The sequence below is a fragment of the Temnothorax longispinosus genome, chromosome 8, assembly GCF_030848805.1.
Source record: "Temnothorax longispinosus isolate EJ_2023e chromosome 8, Tlon_JGU_v1, whole genome shotgun sequence".
NCBI classification, from domain to species: domain Eukaryota; kingdom Metazoa; phylum Arthropoda; class Insecta; order Hymenoptera; family Formicidae; genus Temnothorax; species Temnothorax longispinosus.
The window spans coordinates 20,508,853-20,533,098 of NC_092365.1; the positions used below are offsets into that span (position 1 = coordinate 20,508,853).

A 24,246-nucleotide genomic window follows, 5' to 3' on the forward strand; every position below is an offset into this window, starting at 1 on the left:
TGATAATACAATTCTAATATTTGGTCAATAAATTTTCCTTTAAACAAAGATCTGTAATCGCATTCGTTACTCAAGATGACGTTGCCAACGAATCATCGGAATTTTACACTTATTAGAAAATACTTTGCATATTTTTTTGATTGACTTTTATGTTAATTGTTACGGGTGATTGTTACGTTAAATTTTTATCTAAACAAGGATCAATAATCGTACTCGTTATTCAAGATGACTTCATCTGTTGGCGATGATTGGTTAATTATCGGAATTTTACACGCTCGTTATAAAACTTGCACATTTTACTTTTTTATTGACTTTTGTAATTAACGTTACATCGGATAATTCGTTGTGTCGCGCCTGTATCACGAACCGTCAGATGGCGATTCTGGTACCGGCTCGGACGAACGGAGAACGGATGTTGCTGCGGATGCGGACTGGTACCGCGCAGTCGATCCGCGAACTCGAAAGCTACCGCGAAGCTACGCGAGTCGACCTTTGACTGCACTTTCCATGAACTTTTGTGAGCCACTCGGTGGCGAAGAGCTCGCGACAGCTCCCTACAGAGAACAATACGGATGAGCATCTTTATTTCACCTGTGAGTGATCAGTGCATCATTACGTTTGTTGGAAACTTACATATTTAATGGAGAACATCTACTTTTCTCATATATTATTTTAAATTCTTGCTCATTAAATGCGTCATTTTCGCAAATTACTTTATAATTTCAGTGAACGTTAGGTTTGTCATTTAAAATGTTCTCATTATTGCGAGCGTCGTTTAAGTACGAATAATAATTAATTTTACAAAAGCGATTCCGCGTTGATGTTAGAATTAGAGAATTGCAAGAAATGTTAAAAATGATTAAAAATCGTTCCGACGAAAGGAATACTTTAAGAATTCAAATTGCAGTAATTTGCGCGATTTTCATTATTGAAATAATCGCTTGCGTTATTACATTTTGTAAGTACATTCCGTCGTGACGGTGGCACGAGTGAGCCAGGTTTCGCAATGTGAAGCTTGATTAATAAAGCGAACGATTCACTTATGTCTTGATCGGTGAAGCGGAGTTATGAAATCCGCCTCGCAGATTCAGCATACGAAACTCACGTATTTCTGCTTACAAACACAACCTGGATACGCTCGGCGTCGCGTTCGCGAACGGAGTTAACGATAACTGCACGGTGCGTAAATGCATGCGGGTAAAATTACGCGATTACATCACGAGAAATGTTGCATGCATAGATTGGATATTGTTCAGAGCTATTATTTAAATTAGCGACAATGGCGGTGCAATTTTCTATATTTCAGTGAAAACAGAATCACGGAAAATGTGCAACTTCTTCTTTATTAAGTTCTTCACTCTCGATGACAGTCTAAATATAAATGTCTAAAACTAACAGATGTTCAACAGATTGCACCATAAATGCTTTGGCCGAATTGGAACTAATTTTTTATTAACGTGATAATAGTTTTCGTTTCAAATTAATGATTAAATAAAAAGAGTTTATGGCAAATGAGGCTTTAGGAGGGAAAATAAATAAGAAAATTTTATTTTTTAAATTAATTTATAAAATATCTATCTTTAATACAATTTTAATTTAATTACAGATATAATAATAAAAAGATATAAATTTACAATAAAATTTATATCTATAAAAAGTTTAAAAATGCAGGAAAATGCGATTTTTTTAATATCTCTGCGAAAAATTTTTTTAGTTATAAGAAACTTTGGAAATTTTATTGACGAATTAAAAAAAGATAATTATTCCTTTATATTTTCTTTAAATGTATAATATGCGTGCGTGTCTCTGTGTGAATTAGAATTATTTTGAAACATTACTATTGAAGGTCACATTCGAAATGAGTCTTCTCCGCGTCGCTTCATCGTGTTAGAAGACCATCACGTTAGTGGCCGGATTAATGCTGTCGCGTGTATCTCATGGCCTTATCAGTTTCGACGAGATGATTTAGACCTCGACAGAAAGGATTAATATGTTTTCAGCGAATTGTCTCGAACTGACGACCGCGATCATTATGCGAGTTTGCTGATGTACGTGACCCTTTACATGCGTAATTACAAATTAGACAATTTATCTATGATAGTAAATCGAGCGCGAGTGCAAGCGTACTCTTTGTAGTGAGAACGAGCATGGGAGCCATTTCGTTTCTTCGATATAACAGGGAGAAAGTTTTATTGTCTTTTATAGTTTTATTGTCTTACAATTTTCTCACGTGTCTGAAAAATATTGGGACGTCCGTCGCTTTCTTTCGTCAGTTTTTCACTTTAAATCGCAAGCACTTTTCCGACCGTGTCTAAGCCAGAAAAAACACGCTGATAACGCACGCGGTTATCCCGAGTGCCAGGAGATCGATCGTGCGAACAGGTCGCTCGTCGATTTCTCTTCCCATGCGCCAACATTTAACAGAACAATGAATCGACGCTTTCTTCGGCGAAGATATCGTTTCTTCTCGGTTTATTACCCTTCCCCATAAATTCGTGGGAAATTGTGCACATTCCAAACTCGAATAAAATTGCTCTCCGACAGTTTTATAACGTTATCCGCTCGTTTTCCGTTAGGTACGCCGTAGCACACTCAAAATCATTAATTGTTGTGAAGTGGCTTGCATAGGTTTCCGAGTTAACGTCTGAAATTATTCGAAATTAGGTCTGGAAACACGTAAAATTGCGGATACTGCAATCGGAAATGTTTCGTTTCGACTCGTAGGTATAATAGACCACGTATCTGTAACATGATTATGTTCACTGTAACTATATCTCCCAGGAAGAATTTAAATAACATTGTATTGTATATCGAACTTTTAATATTTTATTTTTCCTAAATGTAAAATTTATATTAATATCGTAAATATTATTTATAACGTAACGTACAAAACATAATTCTTATAAAATATATAGAATTCGAGTTTATGTATACTTTTTTGTACCTTTTTCGATATTTTTTTTAACTTTAAGCGAAATAAAAATATATAAACAACATATATTTTCTATAATGTATTTAAAAGGATATTATTTTTAGGAAAGGATTGACAGTATGTAAACGTTCAAAGAACGACGCGAGAATTTCAATGACGGATTTGTCGGCCAAAAAAAGACTTCCTAATACCGTGTTTAAGAAACCGATCACGTATGCGTGAGAAGGGTTTGAGAGGGATTAAACTAACTGGATTCGTGTTTGTACGTGGCTTTGTCCGACGAAGGATACGCATGTCTTGACATATCATTTTACGATTAACGATTAATTTATACGTAATACTTTTCAATAAATCCTTATGTAATCGTGATCTTTATTCGTCGATTCGCAGCAGGAAATTAAAGATCGTCGTAATAATAAGTATGATACTATATAGCTCGCTCCATTGCACAGCGCGAGAGCTCTCTTCAACAAGCTCGTTACGCCCGATATTCTGTAGCTTTTGCAGTTTATATTCTCAACATGTAACTATTCTGACTTATGCAACCATTTTGCACAAAATAACTAACGAATCCTATAAATAATAACGTATATTTTATGTGTTACGATTAATATAATTAATAATATAAAGATCGAAAAAGTGGTCTAGAAGTTGGTTGTAAAAAGTTAATTCGTATCAATTTGGGATGTTTTTGGCAGGAACAAAGGATTAATACGTGAAACTACCAATTACAGCCTGGCAAGATCATACTTTCGCGGCGAGAAAGAACCAACCGATGCATTCCGTACACGTATGCGACCACCGGAAGACTGATAACGCGCGAGACACGCGTGCAAGCTTCTTTCCTCGATTACATCACGTGGGAAGATGAGCGCGTAGGACGTGTTAACGCGATTGTATGGGCATATGAAATGGTGAAAGAGACGGACGGGGCCCCTCTCAGCGAGAACCGGGCCGTGTTAACTTTTACATTTAGGCACCACACGTCCACACGCACACGTTTCACGCGACGGCGACGGGCGTCGGCGAGTGGGGAGATCATAGATGATGGTAAATTGTCCGCAATTGGCAGGAAGTCGAGGCAGGGGGACCGTTTGTGCGCCCCTTCGCGCTCTAATGTACATTATTTTCGCGCAGCCTTCCATTTCGTCCGTGAAAATTGATCTCGATGTCGATTAAATCTTTTCATACGCTCGCACTTCACTAAACACTCTTTTTTTTAAATCGTGTTTAGATAAAATAATAATTAATCCTTAGAACAGTTAATTTTTTCTTTTAAATTGTGATCTCTTTTGATGTCAGTCTTTTTTCTTTTATTAAAATGAAAAAGAAGTTTGAGCGCTTCATGTTTTGAAACGTCTTCAATAATATCGGCACAAAATTTTATAACGATAAAGTAACTCGATGTCACACGGATATTGCAATTTTCATGATAATGTAACAACCTAACAACCAGTTAGGATAAAAATAAGAGCATATTGAGGTGTATAAATATACCTCGTGCTGAAACGCACGGAGGGGATTTTTTTTCCTTCTGCACCTTCCAGTATGCGCTATAAATGCCACCGTGTTCTTAACGCATGACATAACCGAGGGATGGAAAAGACGTGACCGTACAGCAAGGCTGAGCAAGGTGAAGTCCACGAGCACCTTTTACGAGATCGAACATTCTATTTTTTTTTTCAGATCCGCGTCCGTTCCATTTCACTCTTCATCGGCTCTTTGCGTCCGCTCGCGCTTTTTTTCCTCGCGAGCATTCTTATTTAACGGGACTCCGTCCGCGACAAGTGGCACGAATATGTTACGACGGGTGGGTGGAGTTCTGCGTGAGAGCGTGCGTAGCTCTCTTGATAAGGCGAATCAATATTATTCAATTCTGATAACGGCCTCCATTGCGGCAAGTAGGGAGAGGAACGCATTAATCATGCAATGAACTGATAACAGATTTTCCGTTAAAACGCGGATACTCGTCCGACAAGATGTTCGTGTTTTTTTTTTTTTTTTGCTGGAAAGTGTCGATATCCATCGAACGGATCGTCGCGTTAGATACACGAAGTTTCCAAAGGCACTGAAAAATTATTCGCGCTAATTGCGCCAATGTGCGAGTGTGTGTGTGTGTACGATTATTTTATTTACGTTATTATTATCGAGAATTAAAAATTGTTGATACGTTCGAATTACCATTGATATATTAATTATGCATTTCAGGTAAAAATTTATCTAAATGTCTATCTATTTATCATTGATATTTTAATAGATTTTAATAAAACTGTAGAAGCTTTTTTTATAAAAAAAACATGAAAATTTTTGCTCCTAAAGCACTATTATTAAATCGCTTTGATTAAACACAGGAAGAGATGCTTCTTCTTTTAGTAATTGTCTGACAATCTCATTATTCACCTTGTACTGCTCCGTAAGGACACGAGAGAGAATTTAATAATTCAGTGAAATTGTGTTCGCGCTCCACTAATTATGCTAATTACAACGTATCGCGAGCAAGCCGACGAAAACAATCGATGGAACGAAAGCGCCGTAACAACGTGAGACCGTAGATGATGGTCCGCGTTATAGCTGACGTGAGAAATATTGTAGGAATAATCTTTTATTCAACGTCTCTTCCGTTGTGCATTGTCCGATCAATATATATTTGCATAGCTATCGCGATGACTTAACGTAGGAAAGTCACATGGACCGGTCGCCGTAATTTGAATTTCCGATGCGCCAACACACGTTATAGATCTAGGAGGAGTTATTCGATTCTTCCGCGCAGTTCATACTTTTCATCGGCGTGTCAAAAAATTGTTATACCTAAGAAAATTTTACGAAAGAGAAATTAATGTAAAGTTGACGTGAAAAAAATTAATAGAGCAGTTCGATGATTTTGTGATAGTTCACGAACTTTATTGCAGATTACATGCAGATAATTTAATTTTATCTTTGCAATCAAGAAGCGATACACCGTGGGAAGTGGTTTGAGGTGATGCAGTTATTATACACCTGAATGAGAGTTTCTAGGAAAGCGAAGATTTTTATACACGAGACCTTTCGGCGAAAGTTTTACCTTCACCTTTGCACCTTAGCGTTCTGTGCGGTTCCCTGTGTGCGCGCGTATCTGTACGCGTAAGAGAGACCTCAATCCGGATGTAAAAGGTTAATGAAGAGCAGCGGCGCTCTACGTGAGACGCGAAGGAAATAACGGGAAAACGAGACTGCGTCTTGCAAGCGGCCTTGAAGGTGTCTTATTCTTTTCTCGCGACTCGATCGCTGCCTACGGGAAAAGTGACGTTCGACGAGCAATATCCTCCGTAGGCGTCCTTTCCACCTCTTCCCATTCGGGATTTTATCGCGATCGCGTATAGGTGAATGGCTTCGTTGCGGCTGTGTCCCGTTAGCGGACCTAGAAGGAGACTCCAGAGAGGAGACCCAGACCGGAGCCAATCGGAGCCAATTCTCAGACACATCGGAACGGACCGTTGTCGCGTCTGACGAGGATTGTGTCTGGTCGGGTCGGCCGGCAGTCAGTCAGCTGGGACGATCCTACAGATCTTCCTCGTCGGTGCGTTCGAGCGGGATCCTCGCTCGCGTAGGTCGCACGTCGATCTTCTTGTTCTCCTCCTCCTCCTTTTCCTCCTCCTCCTCCTCGCTCTCTTCACCACCTCCCCCCTCTGTTCCTCCTCTTTATTTCTCTCTCTCGCCGCGGCTTCTTCCCCTTCCTCCCACGTCCTGTTCACCTCAGGTTGCTCCTCGAACGTAGATGTAGTATTTCCTGGTGATCCGTGATGTGCATCACGAGGCTCTCGCGCTGATGCGCACAGTGGGTTTCCTTATCGGTGATATATAATTAGCGTAATGATATCTGTGACGTAAAAGAGGAGCGTAATAAGCCTCTCCGCGAGCGTTCGTATACGCGATGGAAGACGAAAGTTGCTGATTGAGTCGATGTAATTAACACCCGTGAACAATCGTCGAGATAGCGCCGTAACCTTGCACGGCGGGCACACCGCTGTCTCACGTCAATTCGCGTTGTGGTGCTAATCTCAAGAGTCTTCTCGTAGCCAAACGATATAGATTCTCTACCCCGCATCCTGCCTTTGCGCAAAGGGATCATGTTGCCATTTCTACGTTTCCAGGAAACGTTACCAGTCCTTTCGGAGTAAGGACCCGATGAAGGATCGCATCATGGGCCGCACAGGATACACGTGCATCAGGCACGTTTTCTGCTCCCTCAACGTTTTGATCTGGGTACGTAGAGGTGCCTTTTTTATCAATTATTTTTGGTATTGCATTTTGGTTTTATACACTGAAAAAAAGAAATACTTAGATCCAAGAAAATATCTTTTCACATAGTACCACAATGGCTTATTTACTTAATATAATCACGTATTTATTTAGAATTAAATATCTTTACTTAAATTAAGTAAAAATATCTTGTGGCCACAAGATGCCACAAGACATTTACTTAAATTAAGTAAAAATATCTAATTCTAAATAAATATGTGATTATATTAAGTAAATAAGCCATTGGTACTATGTGAAAAAATATTTTCTTGGATCTAAGTATTTTTTTTTCAGGGTATAATTTGATTCGATATAATTTTTATAATATTATCTAATTTTTTTGAAAAACAGCAGAAATGATGCGAAATGCGTGCGCAAATGGAAATTTTATCTATATTACATGTTTATATTTCGAAAGATCGATTTATTTTGCGAATTTCGATTTTCAAGAGCAGCACTTGAGCTATATTTAAAGCGTCTCGTTCGCGCTGGAAAGATGCGCGAGAAGGTTTCGATTTGAATGAAATGTTTCGTCGCAGCGCACGATTCGTAAACACGCAAGTATACGGTGCAAGTGCGGGGCACCAATTGGTCAGAAATGACAGAAATGAGACAATAGCCGGCGGTAATAACGACCCACGCGCGGCTCGGCGATTAAACGCGACGACGCGCTTTTGTAATTCGCACACCGCATTCCGCCGCATTCACCGCGTTCCCCCGGCTTTATTATTCCACTTGAAATCGTCCGTCCGCGGCGTCTGTATCGCGATGAAAGCCTTAAATAGGGCGTTGAACCGTGCTCTATGAGCTATGAACTTACGGTATCCGAGCCGACGATAAAACGCGGTGCCGCTTGCTCTGAGCCGCAAAACTGTTACACGCGCGCGTGTCCTTGTGTGCTTTATTGCCGTTGAAACGCGTCACCTGTGGCCCGCCTTATTATACTTCGGATGCTAATGCGCGGTTCATTGCGGAAGCTCCAGACTGGATAAGACAGTAACGATAATTACATAATTTCCAAAAGTAGAAAAGCCAGATCTCTCTCAGACGAGATACATTGCTAGATAAATATTTATCTTTAATTATAAAAAAAATTTAATGTTAATAATAAATATTTCAACGGCGATATAAAACGAATATATTTGATGGTCAACGACACGTATTGCGGATTATATAACGCTGTTGCAAAAACTCCGTCCCGTTTTCGCGCACGCATCATTGACGGTAATTAGAAAGTACGGACGCGCGCTCTTTTGTACAATTTGCTATCGGGGTCGCGTAACAGTGCATTAATTTCCTAATCACACTGCATCGCGCAAGTTGCAATTTATAAATTACCGTTGCAAGTTCTTCCGCGGATGTTACACGCTGCGTGTTGCGCGTAAACACGTTCGTCTCTTCGTTCACGGTCGGATACGATAAGGCGGGACGACTATCGCTACCGCGTATCGGACGTATCGCGATATAGAGGACGCGGATGAATTAACCATAAGGTCAACATTCACCTGGTTTCGCTGGGTTGACTTCCTGTCACTGACAGCACGGCGAGGTAACCGCCGGCTTATCTACATAGAAAGCTTGTGTACTCTCTCGCGATTGAGCGCGGGCTCGGGAAGTCTCTCTATTTGCTAATAAGTTAGCAGGTAAACGATAAACCGTTAAATGTATACGGGTCACCGCATTGACACATCCGATACACTTTGCTGGTTAGCGAAATATAACGTCGCACAGTTTCGCTATTATTTTTATTATTTTTATTATCGCGAAGATGGCGCGAGAAATGGCAATTTTGCCGTTTACTTTGCCACACATTCGGCGCATTGACCGTGAGTTATTTCGCGACGGCTGTCAACCGCAGCCATCGATCTTCCTTCCGCGTTGATGATTCGAAATACGTCGCGTTACTTTCTAATTCACGGCCCACTTTCCACTTTCCGATTTTGCTCAAACGCGCTGCATGGCTCGAGGTATACCCTTTGTTGCCGAGCGTGCGCGCATTGTCGGAAAACAGCCGGAATGAAAATAACGCGGCATTGACCCAGTGTATTCGCGTGTTACGAATGGCGTGCGATAAGGATCTCTCGATGCTTTTAATTATAATTTTCTAGATCTCTGAGTACATACCTCGCGGATTATTGTTATCAAATAATACGTTAATGCGATCTCGCGAGACATGCAGCTACTGACAAAGTTGCTATTACTTCTTCAGTTTATAATTACCGTTTGAAGTTATTATTGTACCGTTTCCTATTATATATTTTGCATATTTTAGTTTTAAACACAAGAATATAATTTGCTAATAAACTACGATTAGTAGATTTTTTATAAACAAAATAGAACTTAAAACTATTAAATATCGCTTTCTTGACCGATTCGGAATCGAAATGATTTCGCAATAAAGACCATTAAAGCTGTGATTGAAAGAACATTGTCAGTGGTTTTGGAATATTTAATATAATTATTCGTCTATATGTATAATAATATTACATATATATAATTATGATCTATACTCTGAAATATATTGTACAACTGAGGTGATTTTACGGTTCAATATAAGTCGAAATAATAGAATAATTTTTTTTTTTTAAATAAGACCCTGTTTTCGAGAAAAAGAACTTTGAAAGTCAATCGAGTACGCGTGCACTTGTCTGATACTTGACGTAATAAGTTTCGCTACAGACGTAGGTTCTGTATGGTTTGTTTACTATCAGGAACTAATTCAATCAGTTGACTCTTAAGACAGACATGTGAATTTGTGTGAGACAAAGAAAATAAATTTATTTTATATTTAGTTGAGATATTGTTAAAAATGTTGGCCGTTTTGTCGTATACAAGATTGTATTCTGCGAATTAAATTGAAATGGATTGTTTCTAACGTATATTCTGTCCTGTTAATTCTTCAAAATGCAAGAATAATTTTTTCTTTTAATTGTTCAAGGCTCATGACAAATTCAGAGTGTTTCTCGAAAACGAGGCGTTATTCGGAAAAAAAATGTATTTTATTATTTCGATCTATTTTGAGCGTAGAATCACTCCCTTCCAGATAATCCCACGTATTTCGGCCCACTCTGTACACTACATTTTCGGCTTCGATGGATCTGATTTTGAAACACGTCCGTCGAAAGTTTATGGATGCACGGCGCAACTGACGCGTAATTTTGTTTTACAGTTATGCGCTTGTGGAATTTTGGGTGCGGGCCTTTGGCTGCGATTGGCTTACTCCGGATACGCGACCTTGGTGCCGCAGTACAGCTTCGTGTCGGCGGACTCGCTGCTGCTCGTCGCGGGATGCGTCACATTCGTCATCGCCTTCTTCGGATGCTGCGGCGCGTGGTTCCAGTCAAGATGCATGCTGATCACGGTTGGTATACACAACGTGATCCATTTGTAAAACACGTGCCTTGCAAAAAGCGCGCGCGGTACAGTATATCATGGGACTTTTTGTAATATGCATGCAGAATACCGCACACGCAGCGACGCAGCTCATGGACTGAAGCGTATAACTTGACTGTCTTGAATATCTTCGTCGTCAGTAAATCGTGATTTGAATTTTTGCCGTCTTTTGAGTAATTCGTCACAGAGCAATCCGTATGCCAACCACGCTACATTTTTTGAAAATTATTTTTCTTCTTCGTTTGTTTTACTCACTTTTAACTGACATTAAGGCTGCAGTTTATTTGATGCTACAAACGCTTTGAAGCGATCTTCTTCTCCTTCTTTCTTCGCTGAAAGAAAAGAGAAGAGGAATGCTTTGAAGCATTTGTAGTGTTTAAATGGACCGCAGCTTAAAATAGATCTGCCTGTTAAGCAAAATAAAATATTCTTTTCATTATAACTGGTATTTGTGAAATTCGTGTAGTGGCGTAATACATGACGGATCGATAAATTTGTTTGCACAGCATATGAGACCTTGCGTGCACAGTATAGTAATTATACATAGAATATAAAGTATTCTTTTTCCGTATTTTTTTTCAACGCTAGTTTTCTCCCGGTTTGTGGAAGAAATTAGTGTTGGAATAATTAGAAGTTTTTTTGAAAAATCTCGAAACTCTTACAGAGATTCTCCGTGTAATTAATAACGGTTAATTACATGTAATTAATAATGTAATTAATGTAATAATGTAATTAATAATAAGAGAACGTTTACACGTCCTGTAATTTTCAGTATTTCAGCCTAGTAATACTCATGTTTCTCGCCGAGTTCATGCTGGGCACCTTGGCGTTCGTGTTCAGGGAACATCTCGCGAGGAGCTTGAAGGCGGAACTATTGTACGGCATTGAGAAGCATTACAATATCACGAGGGAACCGGGAACGCTTTCTGCCATGTGGGACCATATACATACGGAGGTTTGTTTAATTAAAATGTTCACACACCACACCGCACGAACATACGTTTATACATATTTCTATTTTATTAATCTATTTCAAAGCTTTAAAAAAAATTTTACATAGCTCTACTAAATTATTAACCGTGTCACATTGCGTAGAACGCGTTTAGAGTTCCTCTAATCACAGTCTGGCCATACGACAACAACTTTTGATTGGTTCGCCATTTTTTGGCAAAAGCAAAAGAACAGAAAGAGAAACAAATATAAAAGAGAAAAAGACAGCGATATGAATGTATACATATGAATGTATATCGCTTTCTCCTTCTCTTTTATATCCTGAACTGCAAGTTTTGGCCAGGCTCTGATTAGAGGGACTCTAGACGCGTTAAATCAATGTTTAATATAACAGAGTTTTAAATTTACGCCTCCAGTTTCATTGCTGCGGTGTACGCGATTACACGGATTGGTTCCAAATCGAGGCGTGGCCCGAGGAGGATCGGGTGCCGGATTCCTGCTGCATGCAGCGGGAACGATACTGCGGTCGCCTGGATTCGGAGGGTCGCAACAAGGAGCTCTGGTACAAGGAAGGATGCGCGACCGCCATTCAAATGTGGCTGATAACTAGACTCCATATAGTAGGCACGGTGGGCCTCGTCGTGGCCTTCCTCCAGTTGTTCGGCCAAGTGGCCAGCATGATTCTCTTCTGCACGGTCAAGCACAAGAGATCCTCTCACACGTACAAGAGTTACGACACTACCAATACCTAGAATTCCAGATCGATCTTAGACGAAACCACTGTCTAAGATCGATAGTACTCTTCTTGCGATTTTCCGATTCCCGTTGCACGCAGCGGGAACGAATTTTTCCGGGATCCTCGTCGGTGTATTGCTCCTTCTTTGAAGACTCTCACGGAGGAACTCGTCGCGGCGATTTCATCAATCGCGCCGAATTCGCAAATTCGAATTTGTAGAAATACGAACACAACGAACGAGACGACAGTTTATTAAGAAAGATTAGGAAAAGAAAACGTACGTTGTCGATGATTGTTGAACATTTATTTTATAAATACATATGAGACAATTTAAGTAGATAAAGATAGTTGACCAAAAAGTTTCCGCTGTGTACCAAAAAATATGATAGGTATTTAATTGATGGATTCTTTCTTCTTAGTCTGGATCTTAACAATGTTTCTCGCAATCCCCAGTGATTATCACGACTCCTGAATAGTCCAATCTTGTCAGCTGATAATTATTTATATCTCTAACTTTCTTAAGGGATCATCAGAAATATATGACTCGTCGACCATTTTAATGTTTATAGATAGAAAAAGATTTTTATAGATCGTGTAAGCAAAATCTGGCAACAGAAAAATTGATTTGAATATGAGGACAAATTGTAAATAACGAGGATGAAGATTATATGATCGATCATCAAACCGTAATTTTCTAGTGGGACAAGTTTATCCTACTTTCTTAATAATAGAGATGATTTTAATCGTTATATACTCGATATTCATTTATGTATGCGAAGTAATCAGTTACTATTTTACAATAATTGTAAAATCTTTGTTTTACAATAATTGTACGTCATATCGATTCTCAACGTTAACAATCGGGAGCAATTAGATAGATAGCGTGCATGATTATGTGATTTAGTCCCGAGTACTCAATAGAGATTGTAGATGAAATTATCTTCATTATAAGCATGAATAATTTGTTAAGATTTTTGTATTCAATATATATTATATATAGATAAATATATAAATTTAGTAAATTAAAAATCGTTATTCTTACATGTTATCTGACGAAGCAATCGATTAATCATAAGTTAAAGCGATGTTAAAGTTTATATAATGCATCGAGATAATACGACGATAGTGATGTATTACGTGTATTGAACAAATTATGATTAATAATAAAGAATATATTTATATGTGATAAAAAAGCCGGTTATACATATATAATACATATACTCTTTGTTCCATTTTTCATTTTTTTATTTAACTGAAGACTGAATGAATTGTTAGGTATAGACAACCATCATACGATAGTAAGAAAAGAAATTTATATTCAACTTATATATATTTGCAGATTACTTACCGGAATTTGGAAGATATTTTTAATGCTACTAGCTTTAGACAATATCGAATTAAACAAATTGCAGCATCCAGTCCATCATTCTAATTATCATCCTTAACGTTACCACAAACTGCACATAAAATTTTAATTATATTAATATTTATAGTTTGAAACAAGATTAAATCTCGATATTAAAGGAGTATATATTTTTATGAGAAAAGAAAAATAAAATAATTTGATTTTTTCAAAGAAATATAAGTAACGCTACGCTTACCGGTTGCATCATAGCGCGCAGCATAAAGTCGCCCGTTGAATTTAATGTTTTTAAAAACGTCGAGAAAGTATTTTTCATGGTTAGTAATGTTGATTTAACAAGCTTAGACATCATCTTTAACGGTTGACGGAAAATATTATTCCCCCAATTAATTCTATCCCATTTCTCTCCAGGAGTGACGTTCGTATTTCCATTGTCAGTTGTATAAGAAATGATTGGAGGTTGTACTGTGGTCTGTGGAAGCATAGATATGTATCGATAAGAATATGTAAAAAGTAATAAAACTTTACTTATGCAGTGTCCTTGAATACAGAATCAAGAAGCGATATGTAAAATAACTTGAGCCGATCGATAAGTCAATATATAGTTGTAAATAAAATTATTGCATAAAATTACTTTAATGCTTATAAAACTATAAAAGAAAATGGAACGTTTCTATTTTATAACATCATATTTATTTCACAGATTTCCTAAATATGAAAAATGTAATAATATTTAGAGAAGGTTCTTAGTATTCCAAAAAATAAAAACTAATTTATCATAAGTGGCGGCTATTATACTTTGATAAAAATTTGAAAAGTTATAAAATAGTTGGCGATAAGTTACTAAAAGTCTATTCGCTATATGTTAATCCGCAGAATATTGCTTTCGCCTTTTTAACGTTAGGCATATCAGCAGCAACAATTATAGATAATTTACGTAATTAAAAAAAAAAAATATATATATATATATATATAAAGGATGCACGTACCACAGCAGTATCTCTTCTATCTCGAGTACTTCGCGCTAAGACAGTGCTCGCGAAGAACACAATCAACAGCAGATGCACACGCATTTAGAGTCGCTATCGAACAACGATCTTGATTTTTCAAGGAAATGAGATTTTAGGTTCTTTATTAAGTTCTCTAGATTCGCGAGCACACTTTTGGCATCACCAAATTACTCAGCTGAGAGACAACGAAATAGAAACGAACTTGCGAAAGACGTCGCGGGTTGCAGTGCATTTCTTTTATACTCGAGTAATGCTCATTTTTTTCTACCTAGCTGATAGTGAACAGAGACTAATTATTCTTGTATTCGCGATTTACATATCGCCAGCAAGTGACTCAAGACATGCGCAATTTCGTGTACGACATCGGTATGCGCTTAAATTTTAACATATCGGTGAGTCATATACTACTTTAACTATGACGACATTTTGGAAATTTGTCAATAACTAATTTATGAACAAAACCCTGATCAAATGGTAAAATCGAACGATTTTCTAACAACGATGTTTATGATTTGTGCAATATTTTGTGCTGTTTTTATTAATTATTTGTTCTACGTTGGAAACGTAATAAAGTATATATATGTTGATTTGTGTTATATCAGGGTATCGCCCAGGAATTTCTGCAGTTACTTATTGTTAGACGATAGATATTTTAAATTTTGAATGTGCCTTCTTGATGTCTCCTCCTTCCATATTGAATCATCTGGAATAATCCGGTGCCTCTAAAGGTGAATTACTGCTCACTTTGAGAAGTATTAATTTAATAAATAGTTATAAATTTATAATCATTAAATCACCCTCAAGTTCGTAGCGATTCTTAAGAAAGTCATACTAGACATATGATTATTGAGAATCACCTGATGAAGCGCTGCGCGCACGCCACACACATGCACCTCGACGTGTGCCCGGGTTTACCATCATTTTCTTATTTAATTTTTACGTGGGCGACCTTATAAATTTATTTTCGACAACAAAACGACAAATAGTTTTAATTACTGCTTCGGGTATCGATCTCATAGGCGATTACCGAAGAATTCTTTGACGTTACTTCAGCGAGAAGAATCTAAACCGAAAAGAACACACACACAAATTTGTGTTAGCTTTGCTACATTAAAAAAAGAAATTTAAAACTATTATACTGATTATATACTTTTAGTGATATCATATAAATTGCTTTTGCTCCAACAGACTAATATGCACATGATTTAATGACAATAAGATAAAAAAGTATTATGATATATCAATCTGTGTAACTTGTACATACTGTTCTTCCAAAAACGCTTTCGATGAGGACCAACAATAGAAATATGTATAACACCTGCATTGTCACATTTAAGCGCAAGATTTAATATCTGAAAATACTAAGCTATTACGGAATGATATTCCTTAACTTTGAGTGAGACCAACTCGTGCAAGTGAAGTATTTCTAAAAAAGTATATTGTCATGCGTTTGACTTATTAAGAACTTTCTTACAAAGGAAGGCTGTATATATTTATCGTTTATCAAAAACTACGCCAATTACGTCAACAATGTTATAAAGTTATTATTGCTAATTACTTAATAAAACTTATTTTGGTTTATCGCAAATTAACATTTCCGCATATGACGTTAAGAAATTTCATAATTTTGTTTATGGTTTTTAAATAAAAGCTTTTCATAAAATATATAAAATTTTATTTAATTTGCGTACATTTGATTTTAATTGCGTATTTTATATTTGTTTATATTTATTATTGGAGTCCAATGAGCCGTGATCCTAATTCATTCAATGTTTGCGTTACTCCTCGAGAAACTTGTTTGGTGATACCAACAGGGAACTGAAAACAATATTTTTCATAAGTTACTGTATTGTATATTTAGGTGGATTTGTTCAAGAGGATTTTTCTTTTATTTCTTAAACATTTCTCAATATTTACTACATTAATATATGTATTTATTATTTTGTACTTACTTCCGTTAAGAAGTTCAGAAAATTGCTGAGATTCTCGAAACCATTAATGAACCCTCTTCCTATTCCAATAAATTTATCTCCCATATTACCATATTTTTCTTCGTCCCTAATTCGATCAACGAGTGGTTTTGGTGTCAAGAACCCATTTAAAACTTGTATGATAGTGTCAGGTTTTCGTTTTTCTAAAATTGCTTGGGCGGTCTCGTTTTCTAAACGAACTGTTTCTCGCGATGTCACACGGAACAGAGTTATTGGCGTAGTACTTTGTACAGACGGTAAAGATCTGCGACTTTGAGGCTTGTCAGACTCAGTAATTAATGGGTCGAGACTATTTTGAAAGTTGTTGTTTATTTGCTGCAAAAGAAGAAAATTTATCAGCACGCCAATAATTGTTAATAATTATGCAAACAAGAAAATATTGGCTAAAATAAAATAAAGCGAAAATGGGGAGTAAATGCAAGAGGAATAACACCAAATTATATATCTTGCGTTTCTCAGATAACACGAGAATAATGTTCTGATCGTTTACAATTGGATTTTTATTTACGATCTTCATGAATTATTCTATATTTTCGAATAAAAAATGTCAAATTGATGTTAACTATAACACGATGACTTTCTATAAACTGGTGAAGATATTTCATACATAATAAGTCTCTGCGAATAACCATGTTATCAAAAGTAAATTATCGTTGGGTATATGAATGCTATGGATGTAGTAATTACCTCTGCTTGATTGGCAATGTTGTTTCTAGTCAATATTATTAAATTGACAAATCTTCCTCTGCCAATTCTAATAGCATCACCGACACGTTCTAATAATTCCTACGAAATAGCAATTTTGACTTCGCCTGCCAATTATAGTGGCGAATCACGAGGATCTAATTAAAATTTTGAATGACTAACTAAGAAACTAACCAAGCAATTTTTTACGTTGATTTTTAGATAAGTTCAGATTAATGATTTTCTGTTTTACTGCTTCCAAAGCTTTGGAATATAGCAATCTAATATGCAAGTCACTTTTTTGACTTGCGTTTTCCAAAGATTGCATTTCTCTTTATTTTCGTAAATACAGTTATGTGCAAAATAATAGCACCAGCTGAAAAAACAAAGAAAAATCTAAATTTAAAATTAATCAACTTAAAAATAATTTGCTTTATTCATTAAATATCAATTAATAGACACATAAAACATCTCATCTCATTATTACAAAAAGATAACAATGAAAAAAATGGAATTTTGTTAAAATTTATAATTTTCTTCATTTTTTTCAGCCGATGCTATTATTTTGCACATAACTGTAAATTTTATAAACACAAAATTTTACCTTTGTGTCTTCCAGATTCGAAGGTGTGACGTTTTCTGCATTATTTTGTATGTTGCCGAAGGTGAATTTTATCGGTTCCTCCGCAGGACGAGCATTCAGTAAATCCAATGAGCAGACAAACGATAAAATCATTAAAATTCGCAACATGTTTTTCTCTGATACAGTCTGAAAGAGTTTCTAAAATTATCTTTTAAACGAAGAAAAGTTTAAAATTTGAAACTCACTGCACTTATAAAAATATTAATTTATATGATTAAAAAGATTAAAATAACTTTTTGATTAATTTATTCTTAAGAACACGATAAATATCTACAGAAGCCTGTCGCAGTCGACGAGCGAATCGTGGACTAACAGATTTCGCTCTCGACGGTGACGAACTTACCTAGCGGTTTACGACACTGCTTTACTTTCACTTTAAGTTTCTCCATATTGAAAATCACAGGTGTGTGAATCAATTGATCAGAGAAGCAAAACTAGAATCAATACACGTCACAAAAACTTAGGAAATTATTTATCGCAAAAATACAAATTTTTGGATACAAAAAGACAGGTAAGAAATAATATATTATTATATATTATATATTTATTAACTATTATTATATTATTAAATTGCAAAATTATTGAGAACATGGCAAAATATATTTCTGTTTTAATAACAATGTGTACGTGTTATCAATGCAGAAAGCAATAACTAAAAATAGCTAAAAAATAGTGACATTATCGATATCGCTTCACAAGTGCAATGTTTGAAAATTGGCCTAAGACGAAGAATATCGCAACTTAATTGGCGGAAAATTTTACTGTCATGCGACGAAACTTGACGTAGCATTCTGCGCAAATCGCTCTTCTTTAGCCGCAAAAATAAACGCGAAAATTTAACGTTATGAAATTGAGTGAGCCGTTTTATTTTCCAACAATAAATTATAAATTTTTATGTATCACAAAGTACATGATTTTACTTGCAGCAAACTCTTGGTTGTTATTACATTATTATCAATTTACATTATAAAATTATTCGGGTATACAAAAATATATACTTCTAATAAAAAATGGACGATGGCGTCGAACTATGCATGAACGTTTAAACCAGCTACAGTATCGCTATAGTGTTTCTACCGTATTTTTCACTAATGGAAAGTTTACCATTACTTTATAATTACTTCATAATTACATTAAGATCTAGGTATTATTTTTTTTTTGTAGTTATTCGATTCTTTTTCAGCTATCACATCACTATATTCTGTGGAATTCTTAGTTTTGTTGTGGCTTTCATTGATGAAATAATTACATCTTTTCCATCACTAGGATTAGTATTTTCTTTTTTACATTATTATTTTCACTTCCTGTATTACTGCCTGATTACCCTCCCTTATTATGATCATTGCCATTTCCTTCTTTCTTTCTACCATTTTCATAGTTGCAGTTTATTTTAACGAGTCTTGTTCTTTGTTAAGACTTTCATATGTAATATTACGTAATATTATGTAATATTATATACATATATTCTCTTTTAATGTGACCATTACCATTTTTGTTTCTGTTGTTATGATATTTATCGTCGCTACTGACTATCCATTCTTGTCGTGTATGATATCTTGATACTTCTTCCTTCTCCTCTGTGATTACTGCCATGCTGTTCCTTTTCTCCACTTAATTTCGTTTTCTTTTGACGTTTCCTGAGTTATCTTTTAGATTTATTACAATTGTCCTGGCGCCCTGTATGTGATATTACAATGCCTTCTCCTTTTTGTACGCAACATTTTTATTTTCGTTGTTGTATTCTTAATTATTACATTAGATTGTTCATCTTTGCGTGCAATATTGATACACTTTTCTTTTATTATATGATTGTTACGATTCTCTTCTTTTTTGTTGTAATTATCCGAGAAAAAAATAGGTATAATATAGTCAAATGTAAAAATATATCATTAGATATAAAAAGATTTAATTTTATATGAATTTTATATGATTATATATGTATAATCAGATCCGCGATATGATCATATCTTTACGTAGGGGAGACCAAGGCTGGTTGTCACACTTTTCAAATACTGATTAAAAAAAAATGTTAGCAATATTTTATAATATCGTATATTACTTTATAATGTAGCTATATCCTTTAGGTGTAAGAAAAAAAAATATTATACTTGTATATATTTATACACAAAAAGTTATTTAATTTTAAGCAAAATCGTGCAAATGTGACAACTTACCCTATATTCAGGGTTGATTGTTACATGATTCTGGATTGATTGTCATGTATCTTTCATGTAAAGGACACATACGACAAATAGTTTTTTTTTTTAACTTGTTTTTACGTTAATTATTCGCTGAGTAATTACAGTTTAACCCTTAATTAGCACACCTCGGTTGGGCCACCTCAAATGCCACACTAGTGCGATTTGACATTTTGACAACTTTTAACTGTCGTATCTCAGTCATTTTTAATAAAAATTTATGTAAAATTTCCCTGGCAATCGAGTAATGCTCTATATTTTAGGAATAAATAATTTTATATGAAAAATTGAAATATATAAAGTGCTGAACGAAAAAAGTGGTGCGAATTAGCACATGTGTGCTAATTGAGGGTTAAAAATCGGCAAAAATTTACTGCAGACAAAAAGTGATCTCCTAATTCTTTTTGAGCAGTGTATTTTTAACCTTTTATTATTAGGTATATCTTTATACAAATAAATTTTAATTTTTTTAAATTATAAAGAAGATTAAAAATTTCTTTTCATTGTTAAATCATTCCCTTCCCCCCGATACCTACCTACCCATATCCCTACCTACATGTATGCTTACTTATTCATTCCCTACCTAGATTTCTCAAAATTATAATTAACTAAGTTCCTTCTATTGTTGAAAACCACACCCCTATATCCCTACCTACCAGATTTTTATTTCATTCTTACCTACCTACTCGATTTTTATCTAATTTTTATCCATATTCCTACCTACTCGTAGCTTTATTTAGTATACCTTATCTAGTATTAGTTACCGCGATTACCCGAAATCGTGCGCGAATTTGGTATTAAATCAGGACCGTTTGGGAGTTTTATTGTAAGTTTAAATGACGTGAGCTAGGGATTTTTAATTCGAGACGGCATCTTTCTGTCTCTGATTACGTGCAATCGCACGTAAGAAAACCTTATAGGCTTACCTTTATATAAGTATTTTTTATACTTTGATTGGTGTTGTGCACACCAACCTACCTTGTAAAATCCTCTTCGTCTTCTTTTTTCTGGCCAAAATAGTCTCACCTTTTGTAAAACCTGGCCATATCCTGGTTTTATACAGTAGAAATCGACAACAAGGAGAAATACTCCTGTTGCCGGCAATAAGCGTAAGATTTTACGCTTTTGTACGATGCGCGAAACACGAACGCGTCGCGAAGGGGCCATCACATTAATTAACTCAATTAAATATGGAATTAACCAATTAACAGTAATAATAATAACTCCATTGTATACAAATTAATTGCGCATTTATTGTTTACACGCGTTATTTATTCGTATTAAAATATATCCAGTAATTAAAATACATATCCGATTGGAAACAAATCTGAATTTGAAAAAAAATCTCTATGTTGACAGCGTTTTGATTTAAAGAAATTGGATGGCGATTTATGAAATTTATAATATTAAATTTTAAATATAAACTTTATAATATAAACAATAAAACTAATTTGAAAATAAACAGATCCGCTATTTGATAAAATCTAAAGCTCATAATATACGTATTTTCATCGATTCGAACGATTTAATATTGCTGAATCTCATCAAGAAACATGCAAAGATGAGAAATTCAGATGAATGACGTAAGATCCGATAAGGATAATAAAAATCCCACACACACGATAGAATTGATAATAATAATCACTTTGTACTTTGCAAATTATTAAGATTACTTTTTATATAATATATTGTTTCAAAATCATTCTTAGCGAAATGAAACTGATTGATTCTATTATACATAAGATAATTATTTAAAAAATCTTTTATTTCATAACAAAATAGATATCGGATCTCACATTACTTTACTACTTTAACTGGTATAAAATCCAGTTATCAATCACTACATATGAATAAGCTATAACAGATTAGGCTAAAGTCAATGCATCAAAAAAGTTAATAATAACTAATAACTGAAAGCATGTCTTTTATACGAAAAAAGCAAGATCAATAAATTATATGAAATGTTACATGATATATGTATATATGTGTATATATATATATATATATATATATATATATATTTATATATATTACATATATATATATATATATATATATATATATATATATATATATTTCCCATAATCAATTTTAGCCCATCCATTTTAAGGCAATGGATCTACGAAATGTAATATTTTCATACTACAAATTATTGTAAATCGGCATGTACCGAGATATATTATTGCTCTATATTTAATTATATATTCGTAGATTCGTTACCTCAATAAAAAAATTATTTATTGACTCACCGATTCGATGCGCAACGGGCGGAGTTATGCAGCCACGTAGCTACGGTGATACTGTAACATACAAACATAAGATTTAAATTAAAAAAGCGCTCAAAATTATTAACATTTGAAAAGTTGATTCTTACGCGTCTCTAATTCGTCTTTCAATAAAATATTTAGCAATACAATTATCTGTTTATCGAAAAAGATCTTTGCAAGAATAACATTTTAGATAACTTCTCTTTCTTTAATTACTTTTAACTTATCAAAATTTAAATAAAACAATTCGAATAAATGGAGACAAATTATTAATTTTACGTAGCTAAGAGATGATACTTACCCCAAGGTTGCTCCGTCGCTGCCCGATGTCTCTCTCCAGACCTCCTCCTCCTCTCAGAACGTCAGGCTTCCTCCTCTCACCGCACAGGACACTCGCGAGAAACACTCGCGGATAATAAACTACAATCGCGCGCGGACTAATTTCATTAAAAGTCTTTCTCGCGCGATACTGTACGGCACTCCCGTTTAAAAAAGTCCTTTAGTCCGATTACTTGAACGGCACTCCCGAAGCAAACGCGACGAACCGGCTGCGGTTCGTTTATTCAATTAAATCGGCGGACGCGAGGGTACGTTAGCTTCCCCGTCTTTGAATTTTTACCCAAGTAGAAGAAGAGTTTTGCTTGGGTAAATGCGAAGATACTCCTTCCCGCGCGTGGATATTTTCTGTAACATAAAAATAATCGAATCGATTATAGTATATTGTGCACCAAGGGGCGAAAGTAGCACACGATGGGCGCAATAAACTGCGCGCTGATTATTTGTCGGACTTGAAACACAGCTATCGTTAGAACATTAATACCCTTCCCTCCCCGGAATTAAATCTACACGATTTAACTATTTACAAAACTGTAAAGAAATTATTGTGAAAAATATTAATGTTCCAACGATAGCTGTGTTTCAAGTCCGACAAATAATCGGCGCGCAGTTTATTAAGTTGGAATATATGTATATACGTATATACATTTTAATTCGTTACTTCTGTAACTATTAATTATAAATTATATATTTTATAATTAATTATAAATATAACACTCATGCAACGTTTAATATCATTAATCACAATACTAACCAATAAAATATAAGGATCGAGCGACTTGGAGTCACTATTTCCAACATCTCTCTCTCTCTCTCTCTCTCTGTTAACTTTTAACCGATCATTAACTATCGAAATAGCCAACTTCTATTGGCTATTCTGAAAAGTTTCTTTTATTAAAAATCAGAAACTGAAAAACTGATCTTCCCTAATACAATATATTAATTTCAATAATATTACCAATATTACGTTTTGAAAAATTAGAACATATAATAAAAATTAATGAATATAGCACTGCGACAATAATTCTAACTAAATTTAATATTATCTTCAAATCAAACCAGTAGTTTGCCGAGACAACCCTTATATTGTATTAACTAATCAATACTATTGTAACTATTTTAACATACTGAGTTTACTGTTAACTTTTATCATCGTCCATCATTATTCGCAGTGTTGTAAAATAAGAGAGTATAATAGTCAAAAGATACTGTAACATACAACAAAGTAAGTTTTTAATAATACATAAAAATATATTTGCTATCATTCTTTACGCATTTTAAGGTAAAAATACATACATTTATTACATCTGTTAATAAATCTTTAATAAATAATTAAGTGAATTAATTATGAATAAAAAACTAACAAAGGAATAAGTAAGAAAGATTAATAATAATACAGTATTCTGACTTTTTTATAGCAATGTCAAAATAATTTGTTAATTAAAAAAATTAAAATACTTTAAT

At 35.0% G+C, this 24,246-nt stretch overlaps 3 protein-coding genes across 10 annotated transcripts; 1 reads left to right on the top strand and 2 right to left on the bottom strand.

Moving 5' to 3' along the window:
* The first annotated feature begins 404 nt into the window (after window positions 1-404).
* On the top strand, window positions 405-13,483 carry Tsp5d (Tetraspanin 5D). Of its 5 annotated transcripts, none has more exons than XM_071784951.1 (5): window positions 405-593; window positions 7,063-7,174; window positions 10,380-10,571; window positions 11,376-11,558; window positions 11,971-13,483. In XM_071784951.1, exons 2-5 carry the CDS (start codon window positions 7,097-7,099, stop codon window positions 12,304-12,306), a joined length of 789 nt encoding a protein of 262 aa, XP_071641052.1. In that variant the 5' UTR covers window positions 405-593; window positions 7,063-7,096; the 3' UTR covers window positions 12,307-13,483. The 5 variants fall into 5 exon arrangements, with proteins under 5 accessions (XP_071641052.1, XP_071641054.1, XP_071641053.1 ...); XM_071784953.1 differs by lacking the exon at window positions 405-593 and adding an exon at window positions 6,492-6,515; XM_071784952.1 differs by lacking the exon at window positions 405-593 and adding an exon at window positions 6,602-6,746.
* Window positions 12,597-14,914, bottom strand: LOC139817132 (uncharacterized). Its single transcript, XM_071784963.1, has 4 exons — window positions 14,643-14,914; window positions 13,892-14,125; window positions 13,639-13,747; window positions 12,597-12,895 (listed from the first exon to the last, which is right to left on the bottom strand). The coding sequence occupies exons 1-3, from the start codon at window positions 14,724-14,726 to the stop codon at window positions 13,688-13,690; spliced, it is 378 nt and encodes a 125-aa protein (XP_071641064.1). The 5' UTR covers window positions 14,727-14,914; the 3' UTR covers window positions 12,597-12,895; window positions 13,639-13,687.
* Window positions 14,915-16,130: 1,216 nt separating this feature from the next.
* LOC139817129 (uncharacterized) lies at window positions 16,131-22,139 on the bottom strand. 4 transcript variants are annotated; one of them, XM_071784958.1, is made up of 6 exons: window positions 19,469-22,139; window positions 18,325-18,415; window positions 17,943-18,107; window positions 17,342-17,440; window positions 16,616-16,969; window positions 16,131-16,481 (listed from the first exon to the last, which is right to left on the bottom strand). In XM_071784958.1, the coding sequence occupies exons 3-6, from the start codon at window positions 18,087-18,089 to the stop codon at window positions 16,395-16,397; spliced, it is 687 nt and encodes a 228-aa protein (XP_071641059.1). In that variant the 5' UTR covers window positions 18,090-18,107; window positions 18,325-18,415; window positions 19,469-22,139; the 3' UTR covers window positions 16,131-16,394. The 4 variants fall into 4 exon arrangements, with proteins under 4 accessions (XP_071641059.1, XP_071641058.1, XP_071641057.1 ...); XM_071784957.1 differs by having other exon boundaries at window positions 16,132-16,481; window positions 17,943-18,415; window positions 19,469-22,138; XM_071784956.1 differs by having other exon boundaries at window positions 16,132-16,481; window positions 18,325-22,138.
* Between the last annotated feature and the right edge of the window lie 2,107 nt (window positions 22,140-24,246).

Bases quoted from the DNA above. Each gene is read 5' to 3' on its own strand.
- Tsp5d (XM_071784950.1), top strand. The intron at 7,175-10,379 runs GTACGTAGAGGT...TTTGTTTTACAG, and splicing joins CCCTCAACGTTTTGATCTGG to TTATGCGCTTGTGGAATTTT. The intron at 10,572-11,375 runs GTTGGTATACAC...TGTAATTTTCAG, and splicing joins CAAGATGCATGCTGATCACG to TATTTCAGCCTAGTAATACT.
- LOC139817132 (XM_071784963.1), bottom strand. From the start codon at position 14,726: ATGCGTGTGCATCTGCTGTTGATTGTGTTCTTCGCGAGCACTGTCTTA. The intron at 14,126-14,642 runs GTACGTGCATCC...ATGCTTCCACAG, and splicing joins ATAGAAGAGATACTGCTGTG to ACCACAGTACAACCTCCAAT. The intron at 13,748-13,891 runs GTAAGCGTAGCG...TTTTATGTGCAG, and splicing joins TGCGCGCTATGATGCAACCG to TTTGTGGTAACGTTAAGGAT.
- LOC139817129 (XM_071784958.1), bottom strand. From the start codon at position 18,089: ATGTTGCGAATTTTAATGATTTTATCGTTTGTCTGCTCATTGGATTTA. The intron at 16,970-17,341 runs GTAATTACTACA...CTTCTTTTGCAG, and splicing joins ACATTGCCAATCAAGCAGAG to CAAATAAACAACAACTTTCA. The intron at 16,482-16,615 runs GTAAGTACAAAA...TATTGTTTTCAG, and splicing joins TTCTGAACTTCTTAACGGAA to TTCCCTGTTGGTATCACCAA.